Below are 23,774 nucleotides of genomic sequence, written 5' to 3' on the forward strand. Positions count from 1 at the left end.
ATTCCTATAAGACAATAGAAAATACATCAACAGAATGATAGATAAATCCATCCTTGGAAGCAATTGTTATGTGTTAACTTACAGATGCTGTGCTAGGACATGGACCGCCAACACTGGATTAACCTTGCCTATTAGCTATGTTTCTGGGAGGAAGAGCAAGTACACGGTTCACAAATATACCAAATAACAACCAAATATACCAAATTTCAACCTGATGGATACAAGAATACCACTTTTTGAACAAATATTGAGCAGAATAAACAGGTTTATCCCCTTTGGCTCCACGTTTACCATCACTGAAATGAAATTAAAAACTGGAACAATGAAACAGCATTTTCTCTGGTTTGTGTTTTTTTGTTCTTTTCTTTTAAACAAAGCATTTAAGACAACTTTAAAAAGCAATCTTACCTGATTAGTGTTCTTCTGCCATAGGCACAGAGACCAGAGAACCGACAGAGGATTACAGAAATAAAGCTAATTCACTAGTGATTAATGTATCCAGTGAAACTGTGCTGCATTGATAACACAATACAGGCAAACCCATGTTGGATACATTGAAATCACAAAAGGAAAAAGGGACTTAAAATGGTAGGAATTGGTAGAAAATTGATGTGAAAAAAATGAAACTTAGATCCTATAATATACACTGGGCTGAAAATCTAACTTCTAAAGAGTATTATCCAGGAGCTTTACAGTGTTAAACTCAGCAGGGTCAAATGCTAAACTAGGTTGTCAGCTTTTAAAAACAACTTACCTCAATTTTCATATACTTTTAAAGAAAGTTTACATACTGAAGTGGTTGATACTTACAGGTTATCTTAGATGTTCCAATAGACATTTCTTTAGTTGAACTCCTGCTTTTTCACCACTCTCAAAAATTTTGTTTATGGTAAGATTTCTCAAGAGAGTGGGTTTCTTTCTTTTATTAAAAATATATTCACCAAAGTGTAAGTACACACACACAAGTTTTGGTATATTAAAATTCTTTTCCTAAGTCCACTTTCTTAAAACCCAATTGAAAAAATAAACTGGTGTATTTTTAAATCAAAATCTGACCTCAGTCAACTTCTGCAAACCTAAATAAAAGGACCTGACAGGGAAATGGGATGGGAACAGTATCAGATAAACTGAAGTAATGAACAGAAATGAACAGGTAGAAGAATTATAAATCTTACCTTGAGCTCTCTTCAGACTCGTCCGTGCTGTAAATGGACGCCCCCTGCAATGCTGATACCCTGACAGTCTGTCGTTATTGTTTATAAACTCATACCAAAAACATGCAAAGGTTCACTGTGCTCACTAGTCCGCTGCTAAGGATTCAACAGCCCCTTTTAAACATATCCAATATACACAATGACTACTTCCAGATGATTTTTAATGTTAAGAAACCCAAAATAGCCCCCCAAAAATACAGATCAAGGGCAGTGAAATGCCCAACTGCTTCTGAAACAGTGAAGCTTGTTTTTTGTTTGTTTTGTTTGCAATTTAAAAAAAAAGTATTACTTGTTTGCATTTTAGTGCGTGTGGCAACTCGGGGCTCGGAACTGAACATAATTCTACTGAAGTTTCACCACTAACCAGTTTCACATTCAATTGCTGAGCTTCTCCAGATGACTTTTTCTAGATTTTTTCCCCCAGGTTTCTATCTTGAACAACTTTAGTTAAGAGAAAAACTGAATACATGTACATACAATAACATGTAGTCACCTGTGCTCATATTGATACGGTTGCATAAAAACACGGTACCATCCCCACTGACTGCATGTGGTAAAGCTGAACAACATGGGCACACTTCACCTTGCTGTACCTTCAACATTTTTTTAATGTTGATTTTGGGGATATTTTGAAAGAAAAGTGTGTGCTCAAAAGAGCAGCTTATTGATACTTCCCTAGGCAAGGACCACTCCAATCTTGTTGGGGAAAAATCAATAACAACTTTAAGCTAAACGTTAAAATAAGAACATCACATGCATAGTTGTGCTCCGATCCGCAAGTATCACTTTCCAAAGCAGAAACATTCACATATGCACTAGCATTAGTGGAAACTTCTGTAAGTGGGGACCCTGGGGTGGGTGGGACTTGATGTGCACAAACATTTCCAAGCCAGTTACCCCTTTGCATATTTTTCTGAGGGGGCATCCATAAGTATAATAAAAAACAGAAACTCATACTTACATCCTATTCCATGTTACTTTCCAAGCTGTGAGTTTCATCTTGCATTAGTCACCATATGATCTCTATCATAATGGTGGGGGTCAATGAATAGATTAGCTTTATGGGAATTTACAGTTCTTCCATGCATCTAAAGTTTGGTAAGTCTGGTAACCACTGACCTAGTTTTAATCTTCCCCCACTCTTAACTTAGAACTATTAAAATAAAAGACTTTAATTTAATTCACGTTTCATCTCTTCAAAAATCTTGGATAATGTTACAAATCTACCTAGAGAAACACACTCAAGTGTATGTCTTATACTGCAGCCCCGTTTAGCCTTCAGTTATAAATATCTTGACTTAATGTATGTGTAGCAACTTAAGCTGCCTTTATTCATGCTGAAGTGAGAAGACTGAAATATACTCAGTAGCAATCAAAGTCTTAGCATATAGATGTCACGGGCCACTTTAACGTGGCAACTGTCTTTTTCTGACTTGTAAAGAGCTACATGTATATTAAACCTAATATAAACATCATTTTAAGTGATATTGCAATGTACTGCTAAATTTTATAATAGTGGTTTTTTGGATTTTGAAAAAGCCTAATTTGTATGAAGTGCAAAAACAAAAATACTACCTTGTGTGTGTCTCTGAATTTACTGATCTCTCTTGATATCAGGTCTCTTTTGTCTTCCTCCATTTCTATAGCATTTATATCCTCCTAAAAAACAAGGGGAACAGGAGTAAAAGCATTAACAGCCATCTGTACAGACACAGGAGAACAAGAGAAAAGCTGAAGGTTAGAAGTTTTCAACCAGTCTTGCAAGAGATAAATAAAGTCCTTCTGCAGTACCAAACCTGACAGTCTGATGTTAATGAGTGGAAAAAAAAAAAAAAAAATCAGATGGACAAGAGTCACAAATCTGGCAACTAGCAGTAAACATAGTCATTGTCAAAACCTACAATGTAAACGAACCTTGGTGATGAGTGGATAAGGTATCAGTGGGGCCACTGGAAATCTGCGGAAAATCTGCGGAAAAATCCACGGAGATTTTTTTTTTTAAAAATAGATTGCACACTACTCTGAAAAACAATGTTTTGTATGTTTGTACTACAAAGCAATATTGTATTGCTGTGATCTCATTTCTTTGATTCAACAAAGTTACAGAAGAACCTCGCTAATTCTCCCTTTGCTGAACTACTTAAAAACACATAGTGACGTCTCATGTTAGTAAGACTTCACTGAATTACAAGTGTGCTACAGGATATTAGTACACTATGGTAGCATCAGAAATAAGGCTAAGCTACACTTGCCAAAACAAATATTTGCAGTGGGTATGTCTTGATTTTATTTACTCGCTAATTCGCAGAATTTGGTAGATTGCACCTGCTCTTATAGTTAGTGCGAATTAGCGAGGTTCCCCCGTGCTTGAAATTGAAAACCAGATTCCACTCACTCTCAGCTCCCCGCACACATTTTCAACTCCCCCACAGCAGTCATGCCTTCACCCAGAAGAACTAACAGCCTCTGCTGCTAACACCAGCGGGAGTCATCTCCACACCAAGCTCTTCAGGGGACAACAGCCCCAAAGCTGGTGAGTTTCCACACCCCCCTCACCGCCCCCACAATATATCTGCATCCACCTTCCCTTTGCCCCCCACCCAACAGTCTTTCTCTCCCCTCTCCTTTATGGACAAGAGAACAACAAGCTAGTACCATCTCTTCACTCCCACCTCTATCCACACAGGCCAAAGATGGCAACTTCCAAGTTTCTTGTCTTCCTTCCCAGTATGGGAAGGATGATGGGGTGCAATTTCAACCCACAAATGCTGCATATTTTAAAAGAGCTTATTTGGCTACTTGACTAGCTCAGATTAGTAAAGTTCTACACAACACAGAGCTAAGAGAATATCGCTCTGTCACAGGGACATACTCAGCACCCAGCTCTTCATGACTGCAAAAGTCTCTTACAATGTTTAACTACCTGGCATTATTCATGGCCATATGTACGTATATTTACCCACAGGACAATACACATTGTAACAGTGCTTGTAACAAAAAAATACAACTGACAGCATTAGACAGTGACTCATTTGCAAATTGTCATCAAAGAAAACATCTTCTCCCAAAGGGAGGGAGAGGAAAGAAAAACAAATTCTCAGCTCAGCACTTTTACACCTCAGGTTGGCCATGACTAACAATGTTGTGGGAAGATAGATTTGCTCCCTGAGGGAGATGTTTCTTGCACCACATTTAAACTCCATAAGCATTTCAAACTGCATCATTGCCTTGGAATAGGTACTTTGCAGAAGACTTAAGTGGGTAAAAATCTTGGTCAAAAATTTTCCAGTCTCTTTCATATAAGGTGCAGAATGGTAGGTGGGAAAGCTCATTTTCCCATGGTTAGAAACTTTGCTGGAAAAGCTAAGTCTGAGTTTGCTTATCCTTGTTCCCCCTTCTCCATTTTGTTTTAATCCATGAAAAGGTCATTCACAGAGGCAGGTCTAAAGCAGAACATTCATTCCTGCTTAACACGGTTTTTTTCGCATTGCACAAGATAGGAAAGCTGTCTGACCAAATCCAGCCAAATTGAGACGTGTTTAAAAGTGATTTTGTAAGGCAGGAAGATTACGATATGCCTTTCATCCCTGAAGGATCCCTTCAAGGACATACACAACTAAAGAAGTGCTTCCACATATGGGTAGACAGCTGCAACCAGTTGGATCAAGGCACACTACAAGAATGCATACTATAAGCAGAGAGAAGAATTTTGCCAAAAGCTGCCACTTCGTGGCATTATAATAGTGCCCTGGCACCTTTCACTGGAAGTGGATGGTACGCAGAAACTCTTTACAGTTGTTTTTAAAGCTCTTATCTGAAAAACCCTACATGCACATATAGATTAAACTGCACTAAATTCAGTATTTCCACCTTCCGAAGGATGAAAGGTTGGTTCAGTCCCGCCCAGATTCAAACCTGTTGTTCCAAGAAGTTTACGTGCTTAAATGCCTAAACCATCCTGAAGGGATGGTGTCTATAACTGACTAGCTTTCAGCTCAAAAAAAAAACAAAAAAAGAAAAAAAAGAAACTGCTGCTGACATCAATGCTTGTTGATTTGTTTTCTCATCAGAAGTTTAGGTTTAAAGTATTTGCACAAGGTTTGGCCATTATATAAAGGTGAGTTGAAGAAAAAAAAATCTGTTTTGTCCAAAATCAAAACACATACGTCCTCCTTCTTTTCCTTTTTCTTCTTCCTGGGGTGAGAGTCAGATTCCTGGGAGGGGGCATTGAGCTCGCTGGAATATTCTCGTATTAAGACTTCAATGGCCCCTTTAATTATCTGATCTCTTCTCTTTGTTTCCTCATCCAGTGCTTCATCATCGTCATTTGTTGTCTCCGGTCTGGAGTTCTAAGGAAAAATGGCAAAGAAACAGGACTTAACAAATTAAGAGTAATAATGCTTTTATCAGAAATTCACCTTTCATCATCACAGTCATGCCCCTACAGTATTTACTATAAAAAAGCAAACACCTCCCCAAAAACAAAAAAACAAATTAAAAAAAAAACACAAAAAACCCAAACCCATACAAAAAAAACCAAAAACAAAACAATTCACCACATGAAAACCAAACCACCTACAAATACAAATAATTATCAGCTACATTATATTAGTCAGATCTTTTCACACTGGCAATACCACAGTTTCTTGCAGTTTTATGGAATGGCTGCAGAGAGCAAGTGTAGGATTGCACAATAAAATAACATAATAAAATGGAACAGAAAAATGGTGATTAAGGCAGTAGACAGGAAAAGAGAGAGCACCCACACACTCCCAGAAAGGCAATCACTATAGTGCAGCTCTTGGTCAAAAGTTTTGCCTTTTATATTCCAGAACTTCAAGTCACTTCAACATCAGTTCCTCCTTCTATTTAAGTGCCATGCAATATGAATGCCTACCTAAAACTTCCAAGCTGCAACTTCAAATGGGAGAACTATATTAAAGAAACATCATTAGGGAAAACATTCCTTGCACAACAAACTATTTATTTAATAATTTTTGATCAAGTATTTTGCAGTTCCTCATCTTTCTGCCCCTTTCCACCCTGTAGGGAGGAGAAGGAACACAAAGAAGTGCCTTTCACTAAGTATTACATGAAAAGGTAGAACAATGATCTGCACACCGAGCAAGGTAGCCCACCTCTTGATCCCCTGAATCTTTTAGAAAAATGGAATCTCACCTGAGAATCCAGCTGGGTATCCCGTCAAACGATAGGTGGTGGGTGGAGTGAGGGGGAGGGAAGGGTCTGATGGAGCAGCAGCTAAGAATGAGGGGGAAGGGAGGATTCAGTTGGAGCTGAAGAAGCTGCCAGGCCAAGGAAGAGCAGGCTGAAAAGAGCTAGAAGGTAGTGACAGGGGGTGGAATTGAAGAGATCCAGGGAGAAGTAGTGATCAGGGAGAGGAGCTAATTAGATAAAGGTTTGCTTGGTGTGTCTCTATATGAAATCGTGTTGTAGTTTACATGTTTGATTTCTTAATTCAAAATATTCAAGAAAATTTGAAACTTTTGGATCCAAGTGGCACCAGCACACCAATGATGGTGTGAAAGGAATTGCAAGCAGTTTGATTGCAATGAACTTCATCAATACTCCTCAGCAATTCACAGCCTTTCTTTGCACCACCACAAAAAAGAGCAAAAAACCAACCAAATCCAGTAAAATCCAACAAAAAACATGGGGTCAATCTCATTCTACAGTTCAAGAGAATGGGCTCATACGGATGCCTTCACCAACAAACAGTACCCGCTGCTTTATTACAATCAACCCACCCAGACTGACTGTAACTCACAGGGGCTCACAGAAAACAAAATTTGTGAGAGATGTACAAGAACTACAGAAATACTTTAAGCTTGTTTGTAACATCAGCTGTGAAGTACAGTATCACAGGTGATGCCAACATGAAACAAGGAAGTACAGAATGAAAGGGCACTCCAATCAAGCCCTTACCTAGGCTAAAGAACTAGTAGAGTATCCCACTCAAACCTCACAAAGTTAGCACTCTGCTTTACTTAGCCATTGCATTTAATCCCAAACACAGGGTATCCAGTCAAAACATGCCAAGTACTTCAAGTCATCATTATTATGTTGAAGACATAGAAGACATAGAAGACTTCTGGTTAGGTAAAATGAAATAAAAATATCTGTGTTTCCACTGTAGTCTACATACATTTAAGAAAAATTCCAAACTGGAATTTTTAAAGTTTACTTGCTATAGTGTGATTAGCATTTTTAGTTTTCTGAACAAGAGCCTATTCTCACTTTGATTTTGCAGAAAAAAAATTGTTTTAAATGGTATCTTAAGGCACATGCAAAACTTCAGGATTTAGAGACAAAGGCCAACTTGTTTGGGGTTGAAATACACTATTTCAGCAAAGAAACAGATACATTTAAGTTCAATGCAAACTTGTCAATTAAGTATCTTTGCATCTCAGTAAGAATTCAACGTACCAAATATCTGCAATTATTCCAGAACAGATCCTTAGCTTTAGAAAGGGATAGTACAAAAGCAATTTTCACATCTACTAAATGTCTGAAAGCAGCCCACTGCCTGATACCTATTTCTTCTACTGAATGATCTACTTCCTTCTTTTTCATTGATCTGTTCCGAAATATCATCAGTAGAGAGGAAAGAAACTTCAATTTCCCTTAGACAGCCAATTTACAGATTGACAGAGTTAACTTCTTCTAGGGTTTAAGCACTTTAAAGAATTTCTAAACAAAAATGAAGCAACAGAATCAAAACATATAGCACCTATTACTACATTTTATAATGAATTACAGAATTGATTCTAGAAATGTAGTTGTAGCTTGCAGATAAATTCAAACACTATGAAATTAAGAGCTTACACTTCTCTGCCTTTCAACATATCTTCAGACTCACTAATGTGATTCTGGCAAAATCCTAGAAGGAATTAAAAGACACAGAAAGGAGTAGAAACTGAGACATGCTCACAATCTGATCTAGCAAGTAATGTTACACTGACATTCTACTAAAAGAATGCAAATCACACATTATATACATACCCCATTAGATGCCTTTTTCTTTGCTTTCCATTCATCCAGCTGAGCCTTTGTCTTTGCATCAACTTTGACCAGCAGTTTCTTCTCTCCAATCTGGAGGTCATGGAGTAGTCTCAGTGCTCGTAGGGTAGAATCTGGCTCTTTGTACTCACAAAATCCAAAGGCTGAAATGGATGATTGAAATGAGAAGTAAACACAGTAAAACTCTTCAAGTAATTTACTTTGTTTAAAAATATGTTTTGAATCAATAAAGTTGGAATGCAGGCACTTGTTTTTTAAAAGCCAGGAGTACACACCATAAAAACTCAAAGTTCACTCACTGAACTGTTAATTTGATATAATAAACAGTCCAATAAATAAGATGGAAGCAGTACACACATAGTAGATGTCCCATCCACTGGGAACTTTCATGGTCAGATTGGATGGGGCTCAGAGGAACCTCATCTACTTGGAGATGGTCCTGCTGTTCAAGGGGGTTGGACTAGATGAACTTTAAAAGTCCCTTTCAACTCAAACTATTCTATGATTGTATTTATAAAGCTTTTAACATATCTGCCTTAACTAAGAAATGCAGCTATACGATGACATCTCAGGTGGATTTGCAATTGTCTGATGACCAAGGGCATAAAGTAACAGCTCACTGCTAGCCTAGAGAGAAGGGTATTTCAAACTAGGTTCTTCACAACAGTTACATAAAGATTTAAATGAGAAAAATATAACATCAAAACAAAAAAAGCATGAGATACAAAAAATCTGAGGGAACTGAACTAAATCTTAAAAAGAAAAAATCCCACAAACCTAGCAAGATACGAAAACACAGCAAAAAAATGGTAACCAAAATTGTTTCCTGCAATCACTAGAGAAAGGTCACAAAAATTAAAACAGTTCAACTTGACAATAGGAAAGATAAATTTTACACCAGGAAAACCTCTTTCACACAAAAGGACAATACATATTATTGAAAGTGACTTGTAAAAGTGTTAGAATAGTATCTTCCTTTGGGGGCTAAGCCCAAACTGGCAAAGCTTTCTCTGGAATAGTCTGTAAAATCATTTAGTTTCACAAAAGAAAGGTAAGCAAAACTAGGCTCTCAAGGTACTTTTCCATTTAACCTTTCTCAATTATATTACTTCGTTTTCAATTCCAGAAAATACTAGCCCTTTACCAGAAAGTATTTCACAGCTATCATATTACAGCATCTTAAAATGTAAAATGATTAAGAATAGCAATGTGTCAAGATACTAAAAAGCTGCAAGCTAATAAAAACAAGAGTATATCTAGAGATTTTGAAAAGTGTGAATTGTTACCTTGAAGTTTTCCAGATGCCCCTTGTACTCTCTTCCAACTCAAAACCAAACCACATTTCTGTAATTAAGAGAAGTATCATTAACTATTATTTTATATTCAAAACATTACAAAAAAGTAACCACTTTTTGCAAAAGATTATAAAATTAAAGAAGGGTAAACTCTACTGAAAATAAAATACATCTATATCCACAGACATCTATAATGTCAAAAAGCTGTACTTTTCACTTACTGAATTCAGGCATAGTGAACTGCTATTCCAGTAAGTGGGGATAGCTCTGCTTTTAGTTTCAATACACTGTTTGTGGATCATTATTTTATTCATCAGCCAGAGATGAAATTTAACAAGCAGTCTGTTGCACTTACTGCAAGAAGCTGCCGTATGAGCATGTCTGAGGCCTTCTCCGAAATGTTGCCTACAAAAACAGTAGTAGTGGGACCACAGTTTTCATCATTTTCTTTGTTCTTTAAGCCAGGATGGTCTTTTCTGACTCCCAAATGTTTTCCAACCATAGACACTGTGGTAGGAACTAACACCTGAAAAGAGGAGGAGAAGTTGTAAAATAAAACAATGGATTGTTTTTTTATTTAAACCAGTAAGACATAAGACTTAGGGATGCAGACTTACTTAAAAATTGAATTTTCATATGAACCTGAGTTAGGCTTATGGAATAAGACACCAATAAGCAGTTCAGGCTTTAATACTTTCTACAACACAAAAAATTGGCCATTTTCTGGCGAAGGAAGATAACAAAACGTGTAACTGAACACAGCCACTGGAGGTCTCAAGGTGAGCATACAGTAACATTAGGTATTATTTCTCCTACAAATAACAAGTTTGCAACATTTAAGTCACCAGAAGTTGAATTACCTTACCCAGTAGTGTAAAAACCAAGCTGTGAATAAAAAGCTAACTCTGGCTCAAAGGCTTCAATAGACACATGATCTTAAAGCTTCCACACAGTTAATAAACACTACTGCTTTATTTAATGAACACACAACCCAAAGCCTCTTTAGGTTAAGGAGGAAACACCTGCAAATTAACTGTACAAAGACAGGCACAATCATCTGCTCCGTTTTGCTACACTTCTTCCACCTAAGACTTAACAGTCCTTATGCACCATCTTCTCTACTCAGAATACCTTTCTAGAAGTACCACTTACTAAAAGTTATTTTAATCGCAAAACTGAATAATAAATTTGTTTCAGTATCTCTGTCTTAAACACACACTGGTTACCATGAACATATCCTCCTCTAGGGAATAACATGAGCTATCAAAAAATTCTGTATTTTGGGAAGATTTCACTTCTGCAAAATCACACAAATGGTAATTCACCTTGAAGTCAAGAATTACCATTTATATTTTCAAGTGCACTTTTTTCCATCCCAAAATCATAGACCTCCCTTCCAACTTGAAATTAGTAAGATAGACAAAGAAACCTTTCATTTGCTTTCCCACAGATGGATATAGCATACAATTTTTATATATTTTATATATACATTTATATTAATTTTTTATATTTTATATACTTAATATTCCTTTTCCTGCAACATGGAGACAGCAAGCTTATCTGTAAGCTTGTCAAGTCACATGCTTTTGTACAACCCAGCAGTGCTGTGTGATAGCCTTATAAATCTGGATGAGGTAATGCCTCCAGGGTACTATGTCAGAGCTACAAACTCCAGAGCAAGAGACCTGGAATCTCCCTGATCTAACAGTACTGCACAGGAGGAGCACACATGATCCAAAGGCAAAGCCTAAACCACTGTATTTGAGAGAAGTATTGTCTTGCAAGAACAATAACTGCTTCACCTCTGCAGCTGGTAGCTCCAGACATTACTTTGAACTTTGTCTAGGTCAGAAATCAGCATAACAGTTGCAATTATAGTAGCATTTAAAATTAAGCATTTTCTTTCACAGTAAAATTCTGACAGAATAGAGCAAAACAAAACCACTGCTGACATCCAGTAAGTTTTACTCTCTATTTTATTTGGCTATAATCTCATCCCTACTGCAATACTTACAGTTGGAGCAGGAGCCATAATGCCCATTGGTACAGGAATCATAGGGGTCCCTGAGAAAAACAATACATTAATATTAGTCTGTCCTGTTGCAAACTGATGAATACAAATGAAATTATTGCAGACATGGTTTTCAAATTAGACAGCAATTTTGGTCAAATAAGAATTTCACAGTGCTGATGACCAGTAACTCCTTAAGCCTTCCAACAAAGTACACTAAGGTATCATAGGCATTCTGTGTTACCATAGGTCACTTTCTGGTACTAGCATTTCAACTTTAACACTAATCTATTTTCAGAGCATATTCTAGCCACGATATTGTTCTAGAAGACACTGGGGTGGTGAATGAGGCAGGGAATTCCTGACAGCAAAGGCAGCTGATGCCCTACAGATGATCTCGTTCCCAGCTTACGCGATTCCCACAACACAATTGTTTCTGCACATGGCTTTAGGAATGAGGTCCTGTAGAGAATGGCACCAGGCTTCACGCCACTATTTGTGGAATAGCTTAATAAAGGCAGCATAAAAAACCTCTACTGAGTAGCTGCTGAATACTTCACTTGGCAGTCTCCAACACCTTAGAACAACATTGAATTTTAATAATATTCATTAATTAATGACAAATAATACTTCAGTTAATATTTAATCAGATTAAGCAATTTAATACCTCTTTTACACTATTGAATTCACTGGCAGCTTTTAGTACTTTCATGAGCCAATATCTCTGATCACAAGAAAGGTTCTTCATCTTTCCATGCCAGTTGCTAGAGGTTAAATACATTAAGTGAATGGATTTCATCAAAACTACTTGTTGATCAGCAGACACATTGGGACTTGAGAACAGTGAAGTCACCCTCATGTTCTCTACAGGGATCCTATGTTTTTCTTTCATTCTACAAAAATCTTCCATTGTTTTTCCCTCTCAATCCTTCCCTTTTTATCCATCTCTTACTGCTGTATTCAAAAAATCCTAAATCAATTGCTACAACCTACTGCCCCTGGACTTCTTACCCCACTTTCTCTAGTGTTTAGTCTTAAAACACTTCTTCTCAGACATCCTTTCCAATTTTTTTCCTCATCCACTCTGCTTTTCTTTATTTTTTTTTTCATTTTCTCTAGCTCTCAATCCTCTTCCTCAGTCCCTTCATATTAAGGTCATACTGCCTCCTATTCCTCCAAACCATTCAGACAACTAAAAATTATATTGCTCTCCCATGTACTCAATTTTAAATACACCACGGCATCTCACAGACTGTAGCAACTACTCCCCAATAAGACTGGTTGTGCAGCCCTATAATTATTATAATTATCACAATGGCTTTTAAAGTTATGATAACACACTTGTCGTCATCACTGATGATTCTATGAAATTCTATTCTATCTGCCCAATGTTCGGCAGAAGCCACAAAAATCTACTGACATATTTAGCATCATCAGGAAACATAATGACCACAGGCATTGTTTAGCTGCTACACAAAAGCTCAGTGCACCTACAGTTTTGACTACAGCCTACAAACCTGGTCTCTGCAACCCAAGGCCACTCAGCCTCAGAGAACAGCAACTACACAATTTCCTTGGTGAAGCAGCTGCTTTAGAAGGAAAGGCTGCACACTCTGAGGCTCTTCAAGTGTGCGGGTTTGCAAGGCACTGATCATGGCTGAGGTGTACAAAACCATAAAACTCAACTCGCCTGACTCCCACATCAGAACTGAGGCAGGAGGGAGACATGAAATAGGCAGTGAATTTAAAGACAGACTTAAGAGTAAGAGAGTAGCTGTTTCCACAGCAGTTAATAAACTTCTCAAATTTGGCTGAAGAGGTGACAGAGATGAACAGTTAAAAATTCCAAAATGTCCATAAATGACAGGTCCAGAAAAAGACAAAAAACAACCTAAAGATCCCACTCTAAGATCCCTAACACTACAGGTGTATGAAGCAAGAGACTCAGAAAGCAGACAGGGATACAGACCCACCCTAAAAACTGCCTTCTAGTCCCACTGCTCACACAATGCATCAGACAATATGGACTGCAGGTCTGACCTACTACAGCATTTCTGGCATGGAAAATGAGTTTTTTTCACCTTAGGGGTATCCAATAATCTTCACAGATTTATCAGAACCACCTCCTTATCAAATCTTCCACACTAATATTGGGAAATGCTAGAACTTCCTGGTTTTAGCAACCAGTATCTTTAACCAAAGCAAACCACCTTTCCTAACTTCATTGTTATGCAAGCAAACGCCATCTGAAACTTTTAAAAAAATTACAGGCTGAGGTAATTAAGACATGAATATTCGACCAAACAGCTAGCTATAGATAATATTGTAAGCCACTAAAATTGTGATCTTACATATGGACTAAATTCAGAGCAGACTTTCATAAAATCTGTGGCATTTTCAGCTCTACTGATATGCTTATACTAAGAAGTGAGATCCATATCCTCTACAAGTCAAAATATGTTGTCTGCACAGGTAAGCAAATCAGGTTTCTCTTGTGCAGAGAAAAATTTTTCTCTCCCCTAATACCAGGCTTCTCCACTCTACATACTATTCAGATTCCTAATTCTAAAATGAGACTATTTAAACACAACAAGAGAACAAAAAGGTCTTTGTCACACATGCTAAGAAGCAAAATGTTCAGAGCAGAAAACTGTATCAAGCATTTAAAAATATATTTGAGAAAGTTATTTTTTTAAGCATCTGGTGTTTTATACACTTGTATACATAAACTGGAGCTAGGGAAAATGAGAGGTATGATTTTAAAATTGAACCTGAAATTTTTGATGGCAGGATATTACCTAAGCAAGAACTCTGCCTTTATCAGAAAACAGGTAACATCTCATGGTTCACAAGAAAAATGTATAGAAAAAATTAATGCAAGTAAAGATTAACCTGATAAATGATGTACAGAAATCTTTTTGTAGTTCAACCATCTGTTTTTTGAATGCCTCGATTGTCTACAAAACACTCCTGCACAACACAGCTTAAGACAACACAGACAAGACAGGAGTTATTTTCTGCAGCCCTTGTGATGAATTCTGAAGAGGTAATTCTCTGATGTATTCCCCTCTCCCATTTGCTCTATGGCTTCCTGCCTCCAGTCACCATTATGTATACTCACAATGTACAGAAAGCAAGATGTTCCAGACCAACAAGTTGAAATCTCAACTCAAAAAACAGAGGCTGATCTTACAGATGAACAAAGAAAAAAGGTAGGAATAATTTTGGGAAGATTAGAAGAAATGATAAAAATAACGGTAAATTTGAAAGATGTGTGGAGGAAAGAATATAAGAAACAAAATAAAACAAAGTGGGACATCAAAAATGGAGAAAAACAATGCAGCAAGTTGCACCTTCTCTGAAAGTTAACTACTCTATTGTCACATTACATGTACTCAGTGTACCCAAGAGCTTCCAAAGGCTATTACAATGGATTACTATCAAAACAGTGGCTCTGGAACACTAATATTGACAGAAATCACCACTCAGCTTCAGTCTTGAATAAAGACTCAAGGAAAGTCCTGTATTTAATTTCTGGTCAAAAGTAAACAGTTTTTGGTAGACCAAAAGGAGCTTGCTCCCGTGACACGATATATGGGAAAACTAGAAACTCAACTGCAAGGTACACAAATCAGAGTTCCCAAGATATATTATTTACAAAAATTACTGGCTTTTAAAGGCATTCAGAATAATAACAAGAAATTAATTTCTAAATTATTTCCATATATTAATATAACTTACCAGGAGGTACAGGTGGAGGAAAGCCAGGAAACTGTGGAGGGGGGATCCCAGGGGGAAGTGTCGGGATTCCCATAGGAGGGCGATTCAAATGAGGTGGAAAAGACATTCTTGCAGTCACAATCTATCAAAAAGACAGAAAAGGAAACTTGTAGCAGTCAGTTCCCAAATGTGAATTATAAAAGCAGTGAAGTGGTAAGTGTCCATAATTGTTTTATATTTTTATTTGGATATTCAACTACAAACTAAAACTATTTTTTCCCCAGCTATTCATTACATTACAGATGTAGTAGAAGTCTTCTTTCTCAACTAAAAACAGCACTTCTAAGGAAGTGTTTCAGAATGGAGTGAAAAACAAAGTTATATCTGACTCCTCAAACCAATAAAGCACATTTAAGTTTGTACAGTTTCTTTAAAATAAAGCTATCTTTGCAGTATCTGAAAGCAAAACTGATCTTGTAAGACATTTCCAATAAAGCAAGTAGTTCTGTTGTACAAAAAATGATCACAAACAATACAACTGTAGAACAAGACACCAGAAAGAGCTGAGACAACGCAATGCTCAGCATTAACGGCAGCCGTATTTAAGAAGACATTGGGGAGATTCTCAAATTCCAGCAGAGAGAGAGTTAAAAGTCTGAAAGAGGGTTCTGTGATCTATTTTTAACTTCCCAGTCCACAAATCTCCTAGAGCACAACTTGGACATTAGCCCATGAGCTGGGTGTCAACATGCTCCCATACAGAGTAAAGATCATTTCAAATACCATTTTCTATTAATATTATTATTATTTTACATATATATTACTGACCCTGAAACAGACAACAACCAGCCATAAAACACTCCGGGATCACCCTTAATACAACTAAGGCATGCATTCTTCCAGTATTGTTTCAGTAACCTTATACTGCAGTCAAGTGTTCACTGAAGGCTGGCCCTCAGTTCTAAAAAACCCCAAACTGGTCAGAATATTACTGCTGAGCATATACCTACATTCACACTGCAGTGAGGAAGCATTGGAGAAGTTCACACACAGTGGATCATGTGGATATGAATCACGAAGACACAGTATCACAAGTGACAAGAACCCAGTGAGCTGTCGGCAGAAACGTTTTCGTTTCTCATTGGACTCTACGGAATGCCTTACAACCTACAGTGTCAGTTCTGCACTGCAACTGCTTTCCAAACAGGCACCTATGAGTCAAAACCTGAAGCAAAGCTGCCTGGAGAAACTGAGTTATGGCAAGCAAAATTCTGATACATTCAACTGAACTGTAGATTGTAACATTCTTTCTTCAAGGCAGGAATACAACGGCACTCAACAGCAAGGAATGGAAAACAAGTTTTGCTAGTGACAGATGTACCTTCCAGACTTGTTCAAGAGCAAGCTATTAATCTTAAATACAAGAAGTAAAAGATAGTATCAGTACTCTACCATAATAGCAGGTACATCTGAAAGATCTAAAAAAATTCTGAAACTAGAATCATATAGAAAAACTTCATTCCCTCTGATTCTGGAAACAACTACGAGAGATAAATATATAGCAGACTGGAAAGGATGAAAGAGAAACCCAAATGTATTTGGTAATACCTTCTAACATCAGAATTACTTATTTTGGTCTAAGAACACATATACAACCCTATCACATAATTCATCCAAGGAAACATTTACAACTACATCAATTACACGAGGTATGTGATAAGGGCATTCATTAATATTAATATTCCTTAATATATTCATTATATTAACTGAATTGCTATAATTAAATGCCCTGAGGGCATTTATCAATATCTTGCTAGGCAAAACAATGAATACTCCTGATACAAGGTCTAAGATGGCAGAAGTAAGAGCAAATGGAAACATTCTTCCAACAGTTCAATAAAGCTTTTATGCAATCTAATAATCATAAAACCTCCCCTTGCTTTCAGAATCCATATGCCTAAGAACACTTTTCCTTTCTGCAATTCCTAAATTTTTAAAAATGTACAAAGAAAAACAGCAAATATGTACTCCATTTTATTTTTGTAAAAGTTGCTTATTATAAGTTGCTTCAGACTACATGTACATCAGCTGACATTAATCTAGAATCTGGAAGTTGTATGGTATGGAACAGACCTCCCTTATCTGCCTTGGTGCCACTAGTTGAAACTTTCACACACACACACAAAAGAAAAAAAAAAGCCAACAGAAAACCCACAAGATCAAGATCTTTAAGGCTCTCAATTCTTACCTATATTTCAAGCTGATAAACAACTGGAAAAAATTCAAAGCTGTAGATGGTACAAACAATAACCTACTGGGTCTGAAATGGTTCTAAACAGGCTACAACACAGTTGCACCATCAGAAGTCCACAAGATGTTAAGGCATGGTCTGTAGAACATATAAGAATTTGGGAATTTTCCAGGCTGCCTGCAGGTGCAATCTCTTCTCTCGCTCTGATAAGCACTTTATTCGAGCCATCATTTTGGAGATGATAACAAATAAAGCCTGGGGACTAAGTGGTGAATCAGTTCTTTGAATTAAAAGATGGAAAACATACCAAACCCAGTGGATATTACATAAGCACAGAGAAGGAACTGTTTGGTTGGGGTTTTTTTGTAATTTAAATTTAAAAAAGCAAAGATTTAGCAGTCGACAAAGTTACTTTTGCTGCATAAAAGGAAAAAGGCAGTAAGAAGAGAACAAACTTGGTCCTTTAATCTTTTGGGCAGATGATGTGGAACACACTGTTATACACAGGGCTTCCATAGTACATTTCAAAGCATTCTGTTCCTTCTCCCCCGTATTTGTACAATTACTTTCACAGCAGCTAGAAAGTTTAATTCTTCCATGGACCAATCCTAGCAACTCTGCTGCCTGTGGCATTTAAGATCAAAACTAGAACTAAAGAAAGTCTTGGTCTCTTTCTCACTACTCTGTGTAACTTCTAATGTGAAAATAGCAGAGAGAACAGTTTAATTCTGTTTTCGTTATGAAAGCTCTGAGGATCAAAATACCAAGAGTGAAACTGCTCACTGGAGAAGTGAGAGATCTGGACGAGGGAGGAAGATGCATCCAAGATGCTACAATGAAGGGAACTGCACCACAGATTCTTTTCTGTCAGGAGCTAGAGAACACACTGCAAACGTAGATACTCTTCCAACAGTGACTCTGCCTCAAATTATTAAGCAACTACAAATCAAAGGTTAGGAATGAAAAGTTAGGATATGTTAAGCTGAATCTATGTAGAATTCACTTGCAAACATCTCAGGAACAGCATCTAGAACTTCTCTGCAGAGCATTCTCCTACCCTGCCGGCACAGTTCAGTGATCAATTTCTGACAGATTTACTGTGATCTCAGGAACATACATGGCAATCTTCCACCTTCCCCAATTTATTCAAATACCTAACTATGAAACTGAACAGTCAAATATATTTTTAAAACCTCAGCTGACTTATGGAAGTATTACCTCTAGTGAAACTGAACATAGGCAGCATTCTTGACAGCTGCAGTTTAACTAACAGTTCTCTAAGCAAGAGTTTAACTTGTGTGAATGCTACAGTGGCCACGAAAATACAGGAGAAATAAAAGCAGTGATCAACTGGCCTGCTATCACTCAAAATACTGAAATAACAACATCTTTACCACCCAAAATGATGGATTGATGCCAGGTCCCAGACTCAAGGTGCAGTCAGTTTAGGCTGTGTCTGTGCCAGGAAGCAATACAATCGGAACAAGTCTGTTAAACAAAACTAATGTCCACACAACATGTTTTGTGGAAGCCCGCCCCACTAAAACAAATGCCAGTTTGTAGGTACAAGTGCATTTTTGAATATATTTTCATCCAAAAGGAATCCAGCTTATCCATTGGAACAGCACAAACCAGTATGAAATGAACTTCCTAAGTGATGATGACTGTGAGACTTCCTTCCAAAGCACACCCTTGATCTAAGTGAACACAGTAACATAGACGCACACTTTATTAGCCTTGGGCCATTTCTCTATGCTGCAAATTAATTATTTCATGCGTGGCAAAACACCTAAGTTTACTCTATGAAGACCCAGCTCAAAAACAGCCTGAGCTACTAACTAAGGCAAGTGCTACATAAACACAGCTATAATATTCCAGGTTCAACTTTGGCCCAGAAGGAACTCAGTTGCTTTCTACATTGCACTTCTGACTTAGGTCCTGGTGGAACCAAGCAAGCAACATGCAGAGCTATCTGCATCAATCTTCTGAAACTTAGAGAGAGTACAGGGATATCCATATGGTTCTAAAGTTTGGTAAAATCCATTGAGACTGGTTAATCCTGTCATGGTGAGATCCCTGCTGGGATGAAGCTTTGTCCACTAGAAGCACATTGGCTCTGATTTACAACTAAGCAAACACAGAGAGCTGGCCTTAGGGCTGGAATCAAGTGTCTGAGTCCACACAGAACTCACAACTACTATGAAACAAGGGTCACCATCACCTAGACACTGACACAACACTGCACTGTTCTCTTTATCATCTCTGACTCCCAGAAGTCCCAATAATAGAGGACTGAGATTGTACTGGTCTGGCTGCACTGTTAATGCAGTAATTCCTTTTTAAATCATAGTATTCTTTTAACCTTCTGTTTTACTGACCCCATTTTTTAAAATACAGGGATGAAGGGGCATATCATAAGCAGAACATAAATTCAATAAAAATTCCTGTTAATGGAAGTATTTTAAATTGACAATTCTATAATCTACTCAGGGCAGCAACATAATTCTACCACTGTCACAGGATTAATATCCTTAGTATCTCTGCCTGCACATTAGAAACTTGCAAAACTTCTTAACCAATTTCAAAGCAGTGAAGTTCCCCATGAAACAACCAGTTACAATACTCACTACTGCTACACTGAACAAAGTTAAAACTGACTGCAAAATCCCTAAAGTCTTACACAAACAAACTTAATGTGTTTTAAGAATACATACATGAGGTGTCATAGCAACAGTGATGGCTGATCTAGTTTAATTTTATCTGATTTTAACTTCCTTTCAATATTTTCCCAAAACACTTCTTCCACACCACAAAACATCTGTACCCTTAGTCTAAACTAAGTTGCACAAAACAGCTGTGCAGGCTGAAGAAAACATATGTAACAAACCAGTTTGTTAAAGTCAGTACTATCACACAGGTGTGTGCATTGGTCTCTACACCATGGGTGGATATTTAAGCCATTCTGTTATAAAAACAACCCCCTAATTTGTCACCCAGTAAGGGTGCTGTTTATATTATTGCTTATCATCAAAAAAAAAAAGCTCCTTACAAGAAAAATCTTCTATTCCAAGCCAACTGGTTTCCTCAATAAAAGTGACCACTTTCTCAGACCCCTAGAGTTTTCTCCAAAATGGCCAGCAAGCTAAGCAAGATTTCAATGTTAAACCCAACAGGCATGGGGAGAGATAAAATATACTATAGGTTTCTTAAGTTAAGGACAAAAATACTAGTATTTGTTCTCCAGAGGTGATCTAGAAAGAGTTTAGTAACTGCTAGGGAACAGTCACATCCCACACTATTGTTACAAACCAACACAAAAAGCAATGTGTTTACCCAAATGAAAACCCCAGTCCAAAAGCTCTTTAAGTAGGAGTCCACTAAGTATATCATCAGAACTTTAAGATGTTTAGTTCCTAATTCTGTGCCTCTGCACCCATATAAAGCCCTGGTTAGTGAAATAAGTTACTTTCCATTCTAACTTGGCTGTTGATGCTTCCCAAAACAAAAACATGACTGTGGCATTACAACACTTAACTGAAACGGCACTCAGAGGCAGAGAAGCAGGCAAACGCTAAGCACTCTGATCTGTGCCACTCCTTTACAGAAAAAGTAAGAAACTCTCCTATTCTTCCTTCTAATTTGCTTTGGACTCCCCCCATAAATGCTGATGCAATACCTGAAGTAATGCTTTCCTGCCACACACAAAAAAAGGACTAAAATTCAGTGTGCCTATATTTTAGTCTGAATGGACTAAGAAATATAAAACTTTTGAGAGCTCACTTTCTCTAAAGCCGTTTAAGACCTAGGAAAAAAAAAAGGAAAAACAACAAAGCCGTTAGTTGTGCTCTGGATATTCCCTGTGTTTAAACAAAAAAACTCTCCTTCGGGAAGACAAAGGTCTTTTTCTTCAACGGAAAAAGACATAATGAGAAAAACACGCCGTGTGCACCTCACAGCGGCTACTGACACGGATGAATCACTCTTGATTATTTTACGCACGACCTGCTAACACGTGTTTTAAGATGACTACTCCAATCCACAGCAAAGACAGTAACTTCCCTATCGCAATATATCGCGTTTCCTAGCATGGTCGGCTTACCCGGCATGCAAAATCAAAAATCCCACCCACAGACGGAGGCGGCCGGGCCCGGGGAGCAGCGTCGGGCTCCAGCAAAGCTCCGCGCAGGTCCTCGTCCCGGGCGTGCGACGAGTTCCCCTCGCCTCCCGCGGGGCCGCTCCCGTCCCTCCCGCCGGGGTCGGCGGAATGGACTCCCACGCGTCCCAGCGGGAGAGGAAGCGAACGGGCCTCGCGAGCACCGCCCCGAGGCCGCTCGCCCGTTCCACGCCCCGTCCAGGCCCGAGCCGCCTCCCCAGCGAGCGTCCGCCGCGGCCCAGTGGCTTCGGCCCGGCCCCGGCCGCGCCTCCGCCCAGCGGGCGGCCGGGGCGCCACCGCCGCGCGCCTTTCCTCCCTGCCTCCCTCTTCCCCCCGAAGCCCCTCGGTTCTCACCCCTCGGCTGCGGAGCGGGGCGGGGATGGCGCGGGGGAGGCGCTAGGCCGGCTGAGGCCCCGCTAGGCCGCGAACACACCGCGCCGAGCCGCTGCCGCCGCGCCGCGAGGGGTCATGTGACCCGCCTCTTCCGCCAGCGGCCCGGCGTGCACCGCGCCGCGCCACCACAGAGGCGGCCGTGGCAGAGCGCCCCCCCTCGCGCCCGGGCAGAAGCGCGGCGGACCATAGAGCGGCGGCGGGCAGAGGGGCACGGGAGCGGAGGGGCGCTGCCGCCATCTTCAGTGCGGGCGGGCGGGTGCCGCGGGGCCGTGATCCGGCCCGGAGTTCCGCCATATCGAGGTCAATGCCGCCGCTCGGGGCTGGGGCGGCTGGAGACTCTGGAAAGCATCCGTCTATGTGCGGCACGGAGCCTTGCCCGTCTGTCAGCCGTCATGGCCCCCTCAGCCGGACACAGGCCAGGCTGAGCTGCCACCCGCCCGTGACGGTGGTTGGGAAGGGCTGTACCGCAGGCAGAGAATCCTCTCCCTCGACCTGCTGCCCGCATTGTTTGGGATGCAGCCCAGGATACAACTGGCTTTCATGGAAGGTTCTGTCTGCTGTAAAACACCTAAGGATTTACACAGCAAAGAAGAGCGAACACTACTGTCTTAGGCAGCCGTATGCTCATCAGAAAGATGTCACTGTCACTGGGTCTAGCTATAGTCTACAACTGATAGTTTCTCTGACCTACTTGCAGCATTTAGACTACATTAAGAGACGATTTTCAACATGACATGAAAGACGGTAATTGCTTTAGTTACACCACTGGTGGCAAGGAGTTGCAAGAGGAAAGAGGAAATGACTGTGAATGAAAGGAACGTGATCTTAGAGATTATTAGGAGGTAGACCACAAAATGAACATATGCGCATAAATGCTGTTTAACAAAGGAAAAAAATATGCATTGTATTTTCTGTTGTTTAAAGAAAAGTGCTCAAGAGTCAAATTACATATCTCCACCTGTAGACCAATTTCTTTGGTACAAAGCAGATTAAAACTATCTGGATGATGCCATACATGCTACTGATCAGCCAACAATTGCATTGGAACTAAGGTCCTGTTCATCACCTTGCTTTACAAGATGATGTGTAAGGGTATATATTTTACCAGTAGTAGACTTAAGAAGTACTTCAAGTTTGGATGCAATTCCCCCCAGAAAGAGTATTTTTACTTTCTGTTAATTACAGTTTATTCCAAGCAGCTGGCATATCTCCTTCAAACTAATATAAATTTAGTATTTTTAATACTGACTACTGTTATTATTTAAAATCATTTATAAGCATGCCTAGGAAAACCAAGGAAAAGAGAAAGCGCATAACAAAAATTTCCAATATCTACTCTGTGTTGTTGTCTCAGACAACAGCTCAGCCTGAAGAAGAAAGGTGAATCCCAAACTGACTTGTACTGCTGTAATAAGTTTTTATTTACAGGAAACTTTGCAAAGGCTTTGCTGATGTACATGTTAATTTATTATTTTTTAGCCAAATAAATAGGCTATTTTGCATTTATTCCTATCAACAAAATCACAAATCAACTGTAGCCTTCTGTATCCTTCTTAATCAAGGAAGAATAGCAGCAGAAGCACCCGGTAAATGTAGCTCCTTTTGTGTCTTTACTCTTTCTGCTATGGGATTTTAGAATTACCCACCCCTAGTGTTTGTATTATCCTCCAGCCTTTCAGTTACGCAACTGAGATCCCCT

At 38.9% G+C, this 23,774-nt stretch overlaps 1 protein-coding gene across 3 annotated transcripts in view; it reads right to left on the minus strand.

The window, feature by feature from the left end:
* Positions 1 to 22,158, minus strand: part of RBM25 (RNA binding motif protein 25) — a 34,090-nt gene extending 11,932 nt beyond the window's left edge. The window contains exons 1-9 of one of the 3 annotated variants that reach the window (XM_015631385.3): positions 22,037 to 22,158; positions 15,300 to 15,420; positions 11,562 to 11,611; positions 9,903 to 10,073; positions 9,539 to 9,596; positions 8,235 to 8,395; positions 5,381 to 5,563; positions 3,129 to 3,182; positions 2,790 to 2,873 (exon numbers count right to left, since the gene is read on the minus strand). In XM_015631385.3, the coding sequence (XP_015486871.1) occupies positions 2,790 to 2,873; positions 3,129 to 3,182; positions 5,381 to 5,563; positions 8,235 to 8,395; positions 9,539 to 9,596; positions 9,903 to 10,073; positions 11,562 to 11,611; positions 15,300 to 15,405 (867 nt within the window). In that variant the 5' untranslated portion in view covers positions 15,406 to 15,420; positions 22,037 to 22,158. Of the gene's footprint in view, positions 1 to 2,789; positions 2,874 to 3,128; positions 3,183 to 5,380; positions 5,564 to 8,234; positions 8,396 to 9,538; positions 9,597 to 9,902; positions 10,074 to 11,561; positions 11,612 to 15,299; positions 15,421 to 21,628; positions 21,724 to 22,036 lie in introns of those variants that run through there. The other 2 variants (XM_015631387.3, XM_015631388.3) reach the window with 2 other exon arrangements.
* Positions 22,159 to 23,774: the final 1,616 nt, after the last annotated feature.

This window comes from Parus major, chromosome 5, assembly GCF_001522545.3.
Source record: "Parus major isolate Abel chromosome 5, Parus_major1.1, whole genome shotgun sequence".
Lineage (NCBI taxonomy): Eukaryota > Metazoa > Chordata > Aves > Passeriformes > Paridae > Parus > Parus major.